At 39.3% G+C, this 16,240-nt stretch overlaps 1 protein-coding gene and 1 long non-coding RNA gene across 3 annotated transcripts in view; both read left to right on the forward strand.

The window, feature by feature from the left end:
- LOC124057782 overlaps positions 1-16,240 on the forward strand; it is a 1,110,263-nt gene that overhangs the window by 918,558 nt on the left and 175,465 nt on the right. The gene's annotated exons all lie outside the window — the stretch shown is intronic.
- erlin2 (ER lipid raft associated 2) lies at positions 1,333-14,618 on the forward strand. 2 transcript variants are annotated; one of them, XM_046386309.1, is made up of 12 exons: positions 1,333-1,465; positions 3,613-3,724; positions 4,269-4,350; positions 6,303-6,349; positions 6,566-6,627; positions 6,825-6,950; positions 7,585-7,658; positions 8,273-8,331; positions 10,307-10,398; positions 10,772-10,861; positions 11,647-11,726; positions 11,807-14,618. In XM_046386309.1, the coding sequence occupies exons 2-12, from the start codon at positions 3,618-3,620 to the stop codon at positions 11,984-11,986; spliced, it is 999 nt and encodes a 332-aa protein (XP_046242265.1). In that variant the 5' UTR covers positions 1,333-1,465; positions 3,613-3,617; the 3' UTR covers positions 11,987-14,618. The 2 variants fall into 2 exon arrangements, with proteins under 2 accessions (XP_046242265.1, XP_046242266.1); XM_046386310.1 differs by having other exon boundaries at positions 1,378-1,465; positions 3,617-3,724.

Genomic DNA, 16,240 nt, shown 5'->3' on the forward strand with positions numbered 1-16,240 from the left:
GCCCCTTTAGAACTGGTAGATTGCAGATTAATTTTCTTCAATAAATTTTCTGTTTATGGCTTTGCCAATAGTCAACCGTATCCAGTGCAGATGAATAAATGGTTTTGTTTTTTTGTTTTTTTAAAAAACATCTGCTTCAAGATAGCAGTGAAGTTCTGCAAAATGTTTAGATGTTCAAATCATGACTGACAGAGATAACAGGATAATGCAGCCTTTTCTGCTGTTTTATTTGGAAAATTAAGAAGTACATCTCAGCTGGTCTCTGTTGCCATCTGCTGTTCACATTACAAAGCTGGGACCACTGGCTAATTTTACATTCATAGTACCTGAAGTTCCTGAATTGTTGATGAAGTTATACTGATAATTGAACAGTACACACAGAAGAAATGACCATTTCAGTGAAATTTTAATGGCTGCAACATAATTTAATGAAATAGTTCTGATTCAAACTTTGTTTACATCTACAACTGGAAGCAACAAAATTTTCCAGGTGGCTATGAATGGCTTCAAGGAGTGTCTGTAAAACAGGAAAAACAAGAGAGAATGCAGCCACTCTCAGGGTTGCCTTTGGGTGATATAATTCAATCAAAAAGTGAATGTCCTTTTTGGAAGAGAGCATTTGATGTTTTCACTGGGCAAAACCAGGAGAGAGATGACAGGAAATGAGGGGGAGAAGGAGAAGTGCAACACGATCCACAGCTGGGCTCATACAAGGGACAGTGCTGTTAATAATCAGCTCTAAACCTTGGTGAACAAAGTAACTTTTCTTTTCATTGAAAGTAGAAATGGTACAACAGTAGTTCAATTATGAGTCACAACACTGATGAAAGACTTTACATTTTTAATGCCTCTGTAGGCATCGAGCCAGCTGCTTAGTTTACAAATGTTTTGACATGGATCTAATTGATCTTGTATTGTATTCATACTATACTGTATTTAGATTTGTAATCACTTACCCATTTCACCTGCAGCTGGTACCATAGCTCTCAAAACAGCAAGGTCTTGTCCTGGAAATGATGGAAGCCGTGTATTTCTGTGTGGAACTGACATGTGTCCCATGTTGCTGGGACATTTCTCTGGTTTTTATCCCACTCCCCAGAAACTTACAGGTAAGATGAAGACTGGACTGAATTATCCCTCCTGTTTTGTTTTTGTTTTGTTTTTTTTTAAAGAAGACTACTGAAAATACCTAAAACCAAACGTCAAATAAGCAACTGCTTATCCCTATAGTCCAGATGTTGATCGTGGCCAACAGGGGTCCCGAATGAGCAAATAATGAGTGGGAACTCTTTATTTCTCAGTTACGGTAGTTTAGTTAGCTTAGTTGACTGACCACAAGTAGGCGCTAATGCGACAGTTTAGATTCCAAACAGTCAAACTCTAAAGAAGAAGAAAAAGACTGCGGTAGTGGGTGCCCGAAGTGCCTGCATATTATCTGTCGTTGTCCTCTCAGACGAAATTACAGGTAAGACATGCAGATCAAGAGGAAGACGAGTTACTGTCAATTGAAACTAAGTGTCTGGTGTCCCCACTCTTGTTTACCGTGACAGGAGTTAGCATGTCAAAGGAGATAAAAACCTTCAGAGGTTGATATGCTAACTCGAAACATTAGCAAAGGTTTATCAGCAATTGGCCTTGTGTTGTGAATTATTGCCAACAGTAAACTGTTTACTTTGTCCTGACATCTAGATGAGTGACAATATTGCTGAGGCTGTCTGCTTATGAAAGATGCTCCTCTTTTTGAGGAAACAGCAATCAAGTATTAACTTATGCTATTACAGCTAGCTCCGAACCCTCGGCACCATATTCGGGTCAAATGTTTGCACATTTTAAAATGCCTTTCTAATCAGTCATACACACTTGTAATAATTAGATTACTTTACGGCTGTATATAAATCTTTATAATCACGTTCGTAATTCGGCGCCCATGTTTTACCTAAAATCCTGCTTATTTTTATAAAGTGACACCTTGAACTTTGAACTGTACCAAGCAAGGAAGCTGAGTCCACCAAACTTATCCATTCAGATAGGGTCTGTTTGGTCAATCGTTTACATGCTGAAATTACCAGAAGACACTTTATTTTGTTAAATACTGTTTTGTGCCTTTTTGTACCAGATTTTTGATTGTTTCCTTCCTTTCGTCCTGTCCATGCGGGATCTACATTCTTTATTACACGTTATCTAAAGCATGTGCATTACTCATATACGTGTCTATAACATACAGTGTAGTGTATTCTTTTATAACACCAGCGTCATAACCTACTCCTTCATCTTCTGATGACTTACTTAGAACAAAAAGCAGGGATACACACACAATAAATGTTTGTCATTTCTGTCGTTTTATATGGAATACTGGAATATTTATAGGAATTACAATAGGCACAACTAGCTGCTAGGAATGAAACCCAGCTCAGAAACTGGGAAAGACCGATGTTGGGTTTACTGACGAAGGCAGAACTGACTAGTGACTAAATTACAGCCAAGCAAACAAAAGGTGTTGGGTGTAAGAATATTGCTAGTAGCAAAATGATGACCTAAAGAGTGTGTAGGATTTGGGGACAGAGTAGAATATAATATTCAGAATTATGTTTTAATTAGTGTATTACACCTGAAACTAGGAATCATTTTCATCACCTTAGAATGAGGCTTTGATGTCTCCAGGCTGAGCAGGTTGCACCACCGTGTTTGTCATGTTTGTCACTCCCTCGCTGTTGTTTTGCTTTTTAAATTATTATATAGTCATTCAAAGGCTGAAACTTTGATAGACAGCCAATGCTTAATGTTCAAGTATTATATTTGAGGGCTTGTATCAACCACATTCAAAGGCACACACACACACACACACACACACACACACCACCTGCTAAACTGCACTCTTTGGACATACAGGTCACATTGCAGACCAGTTGATTGTTAGTTAAGATTTCACTTAATTGTGTCTTTGTTCAAATTCAGGAAAAAATATGGCCAACATCCAAAACGAAAACCTGCAGATCGTTGTTCTACAGACAACAAAGATTGAGTGAAAAATTACCAAATGAAAGAAAGAAAAATGTATGTTTATTGGGCTCTAACATGCAAAGTAGGATAAATGCTAATGTGTAAACACTGTGACTCTGAGACCAGTCCAGTGTTGAGCCTGCAGGGTCAGATTGTACCTTTTCAAATCCTTACTAACCGAAGCTGAGATGACTCTCCATTCAGCTTTTTCAGCTGAAACTAGCTAAAATGAACACGATCATATTTAAGCGACTGTAGATACTGTTGTAGATGGTACCGTTAGATTTATATATGATGAGAGGCTGCAATGTTTTTGCACTTTAGCCTCAATCCTCTTTAAGTGTGGCAAGGTCACCGAGTCCCAGCTGATGCCTGGCTAAGCCTGAGCTGAGAAGAGATAAACCAGTGAGCTAGAAGCCAACTCCAGCATGTTACTACAGCACTACACAGGCTGCTGATTGAATGCAGGTCATGCTGACTGGATGGATAGACAGAGTTTAGTAGTCCTTGTAGTTGGGAGCATTTGATTGTAATTAAGGCAGGATATTGTGTAACCCCAAGAGAGAGACTCTGTTCCCATCTGCTCATTTTCACATGCTGTCTGTTTGCCAGCCAGGATGGCACAGTGGGGTGCCATATTCTCAATAATAGCCGCCCTAGGAGGGGCGGCGCTCCTGGCCTCTGTGCACAAGATCGATGAGGGACACACTGGAGTTTACTACAGGTGAGACAGCAGCATGCATTATTGTTTTTCATTTTGTGGCTAAGCTGTTAGTGCAGAACTGCTCTGTTGTAAAACCGGTACAATAAAGAAGAGAGCAGCAGCTTCAAAGGTGTTTGCCTGAGGCAGCTTAACTATTAACACTAGAAGTCCCAGTGACTGTTGTAAATACCAGATATTCCTCTGGTAAAATTCTTCATCTCTATCCTCATAAACAAGTTGTCTCGGTATGTGGGACTGTAAGCAAGGGATGTCTACCTGCCATCAGCAGTCCCAGATAGGACAGTGAAATTACCTGAGCCTAACTACTAACATTGACTGAAATAAAAAGACGCTAGAAAGTGATCTGTGTCTCCTAAATAATGGTTGCATCTTTATTGAAGACACAAAGGTTCAGTCTTATCATTAAGACTCAAATCTTAAAATGATCAAAATCAAAAGTAATCTGAATTGTTTTTTGTTTTTTTCATTAACCCTGTAGTTTATTCTGCTCTGAAGCCAAACCTAAGATATACTGATCAACTGTGTGTGTGTGTGTATGACACAGGGGAGGGGCTCTCCTGACCACCACCAGCAGCCCTGGTTTCCATCTCATGCTTCCATTCATCACCACCTACAAGTCTGTTCAGGTCAGTCCAGTGAAGTCAGTTTTATTTCTACAGTCTACAAGTGAAACGAATTTTGGACCAGAGCAGATCGGTGGAAAGATACATTGTCCCAGACGACAATGTACTGCACCTGGTCCACTTCTTTTAATGCTCTTATGATGTTGAGCAGTCTGTCAATAAATGCAAGAATTAGATCAGTGTTATAGGGACCCAGACTGGCATGATGGTGGAGAACCCCATTCTGGGTAATGGCAGTGCAAAGGGTGATGCTACCCACACGCTGTCCTGGAACATTGGTAATAGCCCTGTGCCCAATTACATTTCTCCCTCTTCTTCTTCTTGCTCCTTCCATTTTTGTTACAGTAAAGACAGATGAACTCACCTGCTGCGTTTTTATAGTGCTTATACCCACCTGCTTGGTGTGTTTTTGATTAAGCACATACATGTATGTTTGCACACTTGGTGGATGGCTTTATCCAATTTGTTCATAGATGTGGTCATTTTGAAAGCCAGAGCTTTGTAATGAAAGGAAGTGACATCACAATGTTTAACTGTGCCTAAGGAGTGAAAATGTGTGTAGCGTTTTGCAAATCACTGTGTGTAGTGTTTTGCAAGAAGTGTTAGGCTGAGTTTGTGTTTATGATTTCGAAAATCTGGATAGGTGTTTTGCGTCTTGAGTGTCAGGTTTTTGCTAATTGTGTGATAATTTTTATTGTAGTGTGTAAACAACCGTAAAAAACTGTAGATGAACAACTGATTTGGGTTGTGAGAAAAAAAATAATAAAATATTCCAGATTTGCTGCTAAGGGATGAACGTCATTTCTTCTAACAGTGCCCTAAGTTTGCCAGTTGATGTCCTGGCTGATTCCAACCACAGTTAAAAACAAAATGAGCAGTCAGGAACATCATGGTCGTTTTTACATCTTGAAATGTGTGCAAACCTTTGTCATCATAAATATGAGTCAATATATGCACTCGCCCTGCTGCTCCATGAGGGGAAGTGAATAGGCTTGAACCTGGAATAGGCTTTTCATCTGTTAGCACACCCCCTAAACCTTAGGTACGACCCTGTGAACACCAGAAAGGGGATGAAAATTTTGCATCATGAGTATAGCGACAAAAATTATTATGGTCATCAGTATTCATGGTGTTGCTAAAATGTACTGAAAATGTTCAGAAAGTACTGATAAACACGCTGAACACATTTCGCCAAGTTTTATTTTGAAAACTGCATCTGAGATTAGCAAAACAGTACAATTTCTGTTTGCAAATTATCATATTTCATATTTCTCCACACAGTTCACTAAATAAAATGCGTGCACACTCCAGAATTAGTGCTCTTAGAAGGCTGAATAATCTGTGGAGCCAGGAGTTATGAAGTCCATCACTTTGTTTTTCTCAAGGACTGTAAAACTAATTTAATCTCTAAAATTATCAAAGAATTTTACATTATCTCAAAATGAATTTCTCTTGAATTCTACTCTCATCTAAGCTATTGCAGGGAAATAGAGTATCTTTAAACATCAGTTTCTCTCATCTGAAGCAATTAGACTATATAAAATAAATTACAGACATCTCTATGTTGTCCTGATGAAGTGCATAATAACTGCATAGCAGCTATAATTAAAATTTGAACTGGAAATACTCATTGTCTGAGATGAGTATGACTGGTTTGTTACCCTCACAGCCCAGTAATATGAGTTACCTTTGTGTCGACACATTGTGTTGTAGCGATGTTTTCTCAGATTTTATTAGTTTTGTGTTGCATTTCATGACACTGTCCAGGACTTCCTGTAACAGTGCATTCTGTGTGCATAACTGAAACCCAGGCCTCTTCAACTTAAGTGATCTCATAATGTATAGACTGATTTACTCCCGCTCCCGTGTTTTTACAATGATGTTAGGTGTATTTTTCTGTGCTTCTGACATCTGTAATAATAAATTAAATCTGAATCTTTGTTTTTGTCTCTCAGACGACGTTACAGACAGATGAGGTGAAGAACGTACCATGTGGTACAAGGTAGGTCTGCTGTTGACTAAAACAGTATCAGGTGTGGTCTCTAGATTATACAGAGCATTCATCTTGTACCCCACGCTTTCCCCACACAACACATTGGAGTATAACACCAAGACAGCCAGAGTCAGGCTGAACATACAGGCGTCTTTATCCTGTCTTGGAGTTTTTGGCTTAAAGTGTCTGTCAGATTGTTGATGTTATGTATTTTCTTTGTTTCAGTGGAGGAGTGATGATTTACTTTGACCGCATAGAAGTGGTGAACTACCTCATTCCATCCGCAGGTATACTCACCAATGTTCAACATGCCAGAGAAGTGAAACAGTGCATTTATCTCAGACTCCATGTGCATTTCTTTTCACATCTGGAGATAAGTTGGCACTGACAAACGCATTAGACCTTATTGCATTGTAGCAGAGCCAAACGTGTGTGTTCTGTGTTCACTTTCACTCTGACTGAGCTCTTGTTTTCCTCTCTGCAGTGTATGACATAGTGAGGAACTTCACAGCAGACTATGACAAAGCTTTGATATTTAACAAGGTTCACCATGAGCTCAACCAGTTCTGCAGTGTTCATTCCCTGCAGGAGGTGTATATCGGCTTGTTCGGTAGGTGTGGTGGGCGGCAGACTGGCTGTAAACTAACTACTAATTTGTAACATCTTGTCTCTCCATCTGCATGAACAGCATGTAGTCAGCCGACAGCTGAGGGTTCACAAAACACTAAACTCATGGCTTGTCTCATAAGGTGGTCACTACCACGTTACACACAACAACTGCTATGCATATGGACTTAGTCTTGGCAGTCTTTTCATTTACTTTGCTAAAGTGAGCGCACACTTGTGAATATTGCAACCCGGTCCCCTAACCACATTCCACAGAATTTGAACAGAACCATGACTTAATGTTGAGACAGCCTACACATGTGTCATCATTACAGGAAGACTAAAACGTCTCTTTGCCCTGGAATCCAAATCATTTCCCTCTATGGTCAAAGGAATGAATTAACGTGAATCAAATTTAAAGTCTGTGCCTGTCTCTACTTACGGAAATAGCAGTGCAGAATGCTCCTGTGTTTGTAGTTGTATACATTTGGATAAAATGAGACCACTTCTTTAAGAGGTGATAACTGACTGTATAATGAAACCGTTATTGCCTCATAAAAGTAAGCAGTAGAGTAGCTGTCATTAATAGTGTTGTTCTCTGTGTTGTCTCTCTACCTGCCTTGCCTTTACTCCTGCAGACCAAATTGATGAGAACCTGAAGCTGACACTACAGCAGGATTTAACAGCCATGGCACCAGGCCTTATCATACAGGTACAGTCAGACTGACCCAGTGACTGGTTGATGTGAAACGTACACTGATAGATCTTTGATGGATGTATCCATGTTAGCACATGGATAGGCAACAACATAGTCCAAGCCCAAAGGTTCAGTTTCTTCTTAAAAACTTCTAGAAGACATCTGGAGTCTTACTGTACTGAGAAGAAAAGTCCAGTTTGCAGCCTTATATTGACTTTCACTGCCTCCATCATAACAAGACAAGGACTCTTTTTCTTTCAGCAAAGTTAAATAAAGCACAGTGAGAGTGAAGGAGCTTGAGTGTTTCCTTCATATTGCATCTCTCCACCACACCAACCGAGACACACATTTTATTCAAGTGTTAAACACCCCACTGGGCTTTAGTACTTTGGCCTTGTTTCCTGTAAATCTCTGGAAACAGCTGAAATAACAATTGCAGCTCTTTCTCAGAAACCAATCATCATGTAGTTCAGAGGGTCTTTGAATATGGCTCCTTTCCAACTTCCTGGTTTTAAAAGTCTCTCTTTGAAATTGTGTTTCTTGGTATACTTCTGCTGTCCTAATCTTTCTAATTCAGAGTCGACTGTTTTCTTTCTCTATCACTGTTTGTCCATCCCACTGATCCACAGGCGGTCCGTGTCACTAAACCCAATATACCAGAAAGCATTCGCAGGAACTACGAGCTCATGTGAGTGTTTGCCCTGAAGTCAGTGTTGTGTATCTATCCTTACTCCCAAACGGATGGGCTGGATATTCATCTTACTCCCCATTCTAAGTCCTGTAAAGGAGGAAGATTCTTCTGTTTCATGTCAGTGCGTGAACATCTAACTGTAGCTTCATGAATCGACATGTGCTTAATGGGAGAAGCTGTGATAGGCGGAGGACATAGCAGATTTACAATAACTTCTTAGATTTAGGGAACTACCAAGACGCAAATGCAGATAAAATAAGTTTTAAAAATGCTCTACTTCAGCTCTGTTGTGGCTGCCTCTCTTTGTCTGTCGTTACTATTCTGATCTCATTCAATGTCCCGCCCACAGCACTGCTCTGACTGGCCACACATCACAAGTGATAGCCTATCAAGAGTTTGCAAAGTAACTGAAGTCATGAAAAAATATAGTGGAGATTTTTATTTTTACTGCAAATGTATGTCACTTTTAAAATATAAATTTCCAATATAAATTACTAATAATTGGTATTGGCCGTAAAAAAAACAAAACAAAAACTTATCTGTCAATCCCTGCTGTAATAACGCTGAGTTGTGCCGTGTGGTGGAAAAGGACTTCACTTCCTACTGATGTCTCTCAACTCCTTATGGCAATACATCCACTTAACTTCCCTGCAAATGCAGAGAAGCAGAGCATTCAGAGAGCTGTTGCATGTTTCTTTCTTCCCTTCCCTACCTTTAAGTCAGTTCTCCCTCATGGTTAGGGTTATTGTTTTCAACCAGTTTCCTGTGTTGACATTTTTTATTTTTATCTTGCAGAACAACTGTGAATGTTGCATAACTACATCTTGATTTAAATTTGACATACTGTTGTTACTGAGTTTTTGAGAAATTCACTTTTAACACAAACAATTAGACTTTAGCATGTTTTTGGCTTCTCTTTCTAAATATAGTTTGGAATGTGTTAAATCTCAGTACTGTTTTTACAGGCTGTGAGAACCTCTGGATCTTGGTGTTGTTTATCCAAATGGACTTGAGTAATGTAAGCAAGTATCAGAAGTTAAAATGTGATCAAAAGGTTGTCAAGACCATGGACATAAGCCCTGGACCGTAAAATAAATAAAGTTTTCTTCTAAAGACTTTTATTTTGTTTGACCTAGAGGGATTACCAATGTGGTTCACATAATGTGACGTCTTTGGGATGAAGCAAATGCTCTAATCAAGGTGCACATAAAAGAATTAGTGTGGAGGCAGAGCATTTTCGTCATTAACGATACAGAATTCATATGCTTAAAGCTGAAGTCTTGAGGTGTTAGGCTTAGAGTTTACTGACTCAGACTTTCCAAGAAGTTTTAAATTCAATGCATTGTAGTTAGGGATGCACAATATTTTTGCCACTGTCCGACATGTCTGTGTTTTTCCAATGCATTTTGAACTACTGCCAATACTGAGACAGTATATGCACATATTTTTTTACGCCAAATCATGCTTGTGGTACCATTTAAAATCTGTGATGGTAACTGCTGTAATTACCTACCATAGCATAAATTAGAACCGTTCACAACAGCATCCAAGATACAATTACAAATAATTACTAAAAAAAATTTAAGGTCCAATTTATTCAGCTTGGTGCTTAATTATACAAAGTGATCAAAAAGACATACAAACAAGACAGAGTTTAAGGTAATTAAGCACAAAGTTAATGTGTATGGATCTGTATTTTTTTAATCCTCGCAGGTGTTTAAGAACACCATTGAAACGCAGAATTTTAATGAAAGACCCTCACAGTAAAACTAAAATACTAATCATGCTTCTAATGATGTACGGCAAATGTATAAATTCCACCTAAACAATATTAATAAGGGAGTGACAGAGATGTCGGTCAGGTCTGTTCTGTATGAGCCTACACAGACCAGGTGAAAGGTCCAGTCAGTGAAAATAGTGTAAACACGTGGGTGTGTAGTACCTTTAATAAAGTGTGTGTTTATGTCTGCAGGGAGAGCGAGAAGACGAAGCTGCTGATCTCTCAGCAGACACAGAAGGTTGTGGAAAAGGAGGCAGAGACAGAGAGGATCAAAGCTGTGATAGGTGAGAAAGACAAATTAAAACAGTCATGGTTATGGTTGGGCAGCGCAGCTGTGCAGTGGTTAGCACTGTCGCCTCAGAGGATTTCGGGTTTCAGTGCTGGGCCCTTCTATGTGGAGTTTGCATGTTCTCCCTGTGCCTGCGTGGGTTTTCTCCGGGTACTCCGGCTTCCTCCCACAATACCAAAAACATGCACAATAGGTTAATTGGCTACTCTGCATTGCCCCTAGACGTGAGTGTGTGCAAGTGTGGTCTTTGTGTGTCAACCCTGCGACTGACTGGTGACCAGCCCAGGGTGAACCTCACCTCTCGCCTGTTGCGCAACCCTGCTTGGGTGAAGCTTTTGACCTTTTAAACATTCATTTTTGTTTAACAGAGGCTGAGAAAGTAGCACAAGTGGCAGAGATCAAGTTTGGACAGAAGGTCATGGAGAAGGAAACAGAAAAAAAGATCTCTGAAATTGAAGGTTAGTATCCAGTGATGGAAGAAGTACTCAGCTCCTTTGCCAAATTAAAAGTAACAATACAGTAATATAAAAATACTCCATTACAAGTAAACAACCTGCATTCAAAATCTTACTGAAGGAAAATTATAGAAATATTGTCAGTAAAAGTAAGCACTAAAGTAAAAGTAAATTCCCTATAACTACAATATTATTATATATAAATAACAGATTAGCTAATATATCACATAATTTCACACAATAGTTTCTCAATGCTGATGCCAACTGCGAAGAGATTCAGGGATGTACAAGTAATGCTACATAAAAAAGGAGTCTGCTTCTCTGTGAGGGCCCACAAACCAACAAGGTTGGGAACCACTGGTTTTACCTTAACAATGCATTGTATTACAAAGGCTTTAATGTCAAATTTTAGTCTGAAAAATAACTTAAGTGTAGAGTAGTACAAACAAGAAACTAAGTACAGTACTTAGGTTACTTTCCCCTTTCCCACACTGTTGTGCTTGGCTTATGTGCTATGACAAGTACAAATGTGTGATTCCTTGCACTTGCAATCCTGTGCACTGTTCTTTTTTATTGTTTGTTTCTGTGTTGTTTTTTTTTGTTTGTTTTTTTTGGGGTTTTTTTTGGAATGCTGTCAACATGTGACTTCAAGTCTGGGAGACAGCTGAAGCTTCGATTCCAGAATGTACAGCAGGTCCCTGCTTTCTGAGCAGACAAGCAGATTGGATTGGATTTTTTTTAAATTTTTTTTTTAAACTGACCTGTGTTTGGTGGGTTCTGATTTATAGACAGTGCTTTCCTGGCCCGGCAGAAAGCCAAGGCAGATGCAGAGTTCTACACGGCACAGAGAACTGCTGAGGCCAATAAGGTAAAAAGATGACACAAACACACATCCCACCTCACTCAGAACAAACTCCTAAGTGTTGAATTCTGTTGCTCCTCTTGCAGTTGAAGTTAACACCAGAGTACCTGCAACTAATGAAGTACAAAGCCATTGCAGCTAACAGCAAAATCTACTTTGGCAATGACATACCCCAGATGTTTGTGGACTCTGGCTCTGCAGGGAGCTCTATCAAGGCCTCTGCAGCCATGGACATTATTGGTGAGCAGATGTTGGATCTGGATTAGCAGGGAAAGTAGTGGAAACCACAGGACCACCAAGGGGTGGAGGACTGTCCACTGGAGGGCAGGAGTCTGGAACACAGGCTGGTTTGTTGGCAGGTTCTCCCTCTGGCCCAGAGAAGCTCTGCTGAGCAGGACCCTTATTTCTCAAACATCTTACGAAAGTTTGAACGTAAAGTTCTCCTACCTCACAGCAGGGGATTTTAATTACTTCTGAGGAGAGACTGAGATTGTCTGGAAATTAGGTGGAATAAAAAATAAAATAGCATCACCAGTCAGTGTATAATAAGTTCCTTTAAAACTTTAGCCAAAACAGTAATCAGAAGTAATTGACCCTGCTGATGTTCAGCTCTTACAGTCTGTGCAGCAAATGCCCTCAGTCCATTTAGCCACAATATCAGTTATCATAAATTAATGACTGTGTATGTGTCCATACTATCAATTTACATGATAGTATTGAGCATTTTAACCTGTTGTGACACTTAAGAGGAAAAGGCAAAAATGTTTTTTCAGTTAGAGGGGAAATTACTGATTATTCAGGTGCAAAGAAATCAGTCACTGCTGTGGGTAACACAGATCATGGTTAGTTTATCTTCATTGTCCTTGTTACTTGACTTGACCATTTGTTAACTCCTGCCCACCCCCTCCTTAGTTACTGTTGCTCTGCCCAAAACAATGGAGCCTTCATTTCAGAGGAAGACAAAAGGCTTCTCACTTCAAACTAATGTGTCTTACCTTTGCCAGCTGAAATGAAATTTTATCAGCTCTAGCTAACGGTCGCTCCATGAGTTGGTTGTAGGTATTGTCTTCAGCTTTCTTATAATCTTTCCAGATGACTTGTTTCGAGTCAAGATTCTTGTGGGTCTTAAATATAAACTTGATAGTGACATACATGATATTGTGGTAAAGGACGGAGACTAAAGCTGCATGTCTGTCGCAAAAAGTAGCAGATCAAGCGGAACATAGAAAAGCAGCATTGTTCTTGTATTGCATTGTAGCGCCAGTTAGTTCAAGTATTTGTATGATAAGGAAAAATGTAAAATCGGACCTGGTTTGTTTTAAAATAATTCTGGCTTGTGGGATTAAGTGAATGGTCGATATTCTACATTCCCACAAGTCCCAGCCGAGAAGCTCTGCATCCTGAAAAATTTTGAATGACTTGATTAAGAAAGTAACGAAAATGTTGCCACTCCTTTGCTATGTGTCACAGTTAGAATGGTAGGCTGGGATGTCTTACTCTGAACTGCTTGGAAAATACGGGTCCTGAACAGATTCATCGATCAGCTACAACATTAAAACCACTTAGAGGTGAACTGAATGACAGAGAATCATCTTATTATAATGTATTCATTTGTAGGACACCCCCCCCCCCCCCCCCCCATGGCAGCAACGTCCAACGATTCAGCAGGATTTCCTCCTTCCACATCACCAAAACCATTTAAGGCACTGATCTGATCTCAGTCTGACTGAGTAGTGCAATCTATAGAGACCCCACAACCTTCAGAACCCAAAGGACCCACCACCAACGGCGTGGTGCCTGATACCGCAGGACACCACTGGTCTTGTGTCTATAACTAATGGGTGGTTTTAATATTGTAGCTCATCAGTGACTGTCCCTGCAGACAAAACAGAGGAATGATGAATGTACTCTGTGGTAGCTGCTGGATGTCACATGTGATATCATCACTCCGTTTCTTTGCATTTGTATGTGTTTGTAAAATTTCTTTTGAGCACAGGGACCTGTTGAATATTAATAGAATTTGTTCAGCTGTTTGAAGTTGTACCACATTTTGCTGTGTTTATATGTAGCACTTTGTTTTTCACACTGTTCACTTAGCGGAAAGAGACTACATTTGTGGAACTGTTGGTTTTGCTTCTAAAAAAAGAGCACACTTTGAAAAGATTGTGTTATAAGCTTGTGAACTGCAGACATATGACATCAGGTTTTCAAAGTTTTCAGCTATTTGTAACTATTTAATGTAATAATTTCACATCTGTCCTGTAGAAACTTTTACAGGATATGCATATTATTCAGTTGCCTTTGAGCCTTTGGCGACATGACCCGTCGCCCTGGAGGGGGAAGCTGTCGTATGAACAGCAGCGTGCAGGCTGATGGTGAGGGACTCGCTGTAGAAATATTACCAACCTGTGTGTGTTTAAATCCTGTAGTCTGTAGGAATCATTCTTCCATTTTGGACACCTCAAAACCTTTTTATAGAAACCTTGACTTGATAAGGACCAAAAACCAAACTCTGTTTTATTTGTGACCTCGAATGCACACCCAGAGGAATGGGACTGTCAGACATTAAAGACTGCATGGGCGTGTTTTCCAAAGAACCACTGATTTCATGAAATAGCTTGAAGGCTCCAGGCACTGTGAGAAAATATTTCTTTATGCCAGATTTACTGGCACCACTTTCTGCTGTTGTGTAAAGCTCAAAGCTCATCCAGTTGGTCAAAGTGACTTCCAGTTTATTATGAATCTCCCTGATTGGCTGAGGCATACTATGACTTGAAATACAAATGTTTTTGCACTGAGTTCAGCAGTGAATGTGCAATCAAGATGTTATCATTTGACTATGAAGTACTGTGGGTTATTCTTGAGAAATCAATGGTATTAAACTTTTTTTTATTTACACTGCAAGTCCCATGTGATATATAGCGTATTTGCTGTCAATGAAAGCGTGTTTCAAACACAATAAAACCTATCGTATAGAAAGAACAGTTGTTATTACATATCAGAGTATTTAAAAGGCTGAAAAAGTAATACTGAATAATAATTGTACCATAATTAATAATCATTAAAAATCACTTTAGCAAATTTAATTTTGGCATTAAAGACATCATATGAAGGGAAAAAAAACAATTTAACAAAGAAACAATGCATAGATTCATACAAAATTAACCCTTCTCAGTTATCACTGTGTGTCTCTGTATTTTCCTATTTTCTCATCAGTTTGTTCATGTGGGTATCAAAGATTAGCCCAAAGGTCCATGGCAAAAGGATGTTTATACTAATAGACCACAGAGTTGGGCGAGTTGAGTCAAGTCAAGGCAGTGAAATCTGCCTTAAGAGACTTCACAGTCTATAAAACATACAACAACCTTTGTCCTTAGACCCTTGATTTGGACAAAGAGCTCCTGCAAAACATATAGATATTGTGTGTACAGGAGACATCAACAAAATACAGTTTAGTTCATTTTTAGTGGTAGTGTTAAAATATAAGGTTGAAATGACATTGTTAAAAGTTAATGCAGAGTTGGTGTCAGTGTGCAGTGTAAACTCCTACAGAGTTATGAAACGGCGCCTCTCCTAACGTATCCTTGTGGATTTCTATTACTATTTCTGTTACACACAGTTCATTTTTAACTCTGGATAGAGTTATGGTAACACTGGATCTGAGTTTTCATTCGTAACACTTTAGGAACTGATAAATTAACTTTACAAAGACTAGGACAAAACCTGTAGATAAAGAAAAGGATCCAGGAGGACATTAAGCAGCTTCAGGTGTTGCCAAATAGGACCTGAGAAACACAACCCTGCTGTTCACTGCAGGAACCTGGGTGGACAACAGACCACACAAACACAAGAGGCAAGCACTGCATGCACACAAACAGGACAGACAAATAAACATAGCAGAGAGAGAGGGAGAGAAACATCTTTTGTGCATCATGGTTACACAACGGGGGGTGGTCCCAGGACATGGATTTTGGTAATGCTTTATTGTTAGTTTTCTGGAAAGGTCTGTATCAAATGTAAACAAAGCTCTGATGCGGTTAATACTCTTGGTGAGTTGAGTTAAAAAACAGTGTTTCATTTGAAGAGAGAAACTTTACCATCAGACACATTCTTCATGAGTCATTTCCAGTTCACTCTGAACCAGCTACTGAGACACGCAAGACTAATAGCAGCACATGAATGACTAATTACACAGTTAATATTTTGAAACTATTAAATCCACATTATTTCATCATTATCGTTATCATTATCTAGACTTTGTGTGACATTTCTTTACTGTAACATTTTAGCCCTGAAACTTTATTGTTTATTGTTGAACCACATGTTTTCCTGCAGACAAAGTGGGATTTCTCTACAGGTATTGAATTTATTGTCTCTACAGCCAAATGGTTGTTTTCCACATGCAATTTTCTGGAAATGAAGAAAAAAAATAATTGCCCTTTTGACCCTTTGTGCTGCAGAAGTACCTGACTTCAGGTGAGTTGCAGTGAACTGAAGCTTACTGTAAAGCTCCACAAAGC

Source organism: Scatophagus argus, chromosome 4 (assembly GCF_020382885.2).
Source record: "Scatophagus argus isolate fScaArg1 chromosome 4, fScaArg1.pri, whole genome shotgun sequence".
Lineage (NCBI taxonomy): Eukaryota > Metazoa > Chordata > Actinopteri > Scatophagidae > Scatophagus > Scatophagus argus.

Excerpts from the sequence above, each read along its gene's own strand:
- erlin2 (XM_046386309.1), top strand. The coding sequence starts at position 3,618 with ATGGCACAGTGGGGTGCCATATTCTCAATAATAGCCGCCCTAGGAGGG. Across the intron at positions 4,351-6,302 it reads CCACCTACAAGTCTGTTCAG|ACGACGTTACAGACAGATGA; the intron begins GTCAGTCCAGTG and ends TTTGTCTCTCAG. Across the intron at positions 11,727-11,806 it reads GAACTGCTGAGGCCAATAAG|TTGAAGTTAACACCAGAGTA; the intron begins GTAAAAAGATGA and ends CTCCTCTTGCAG.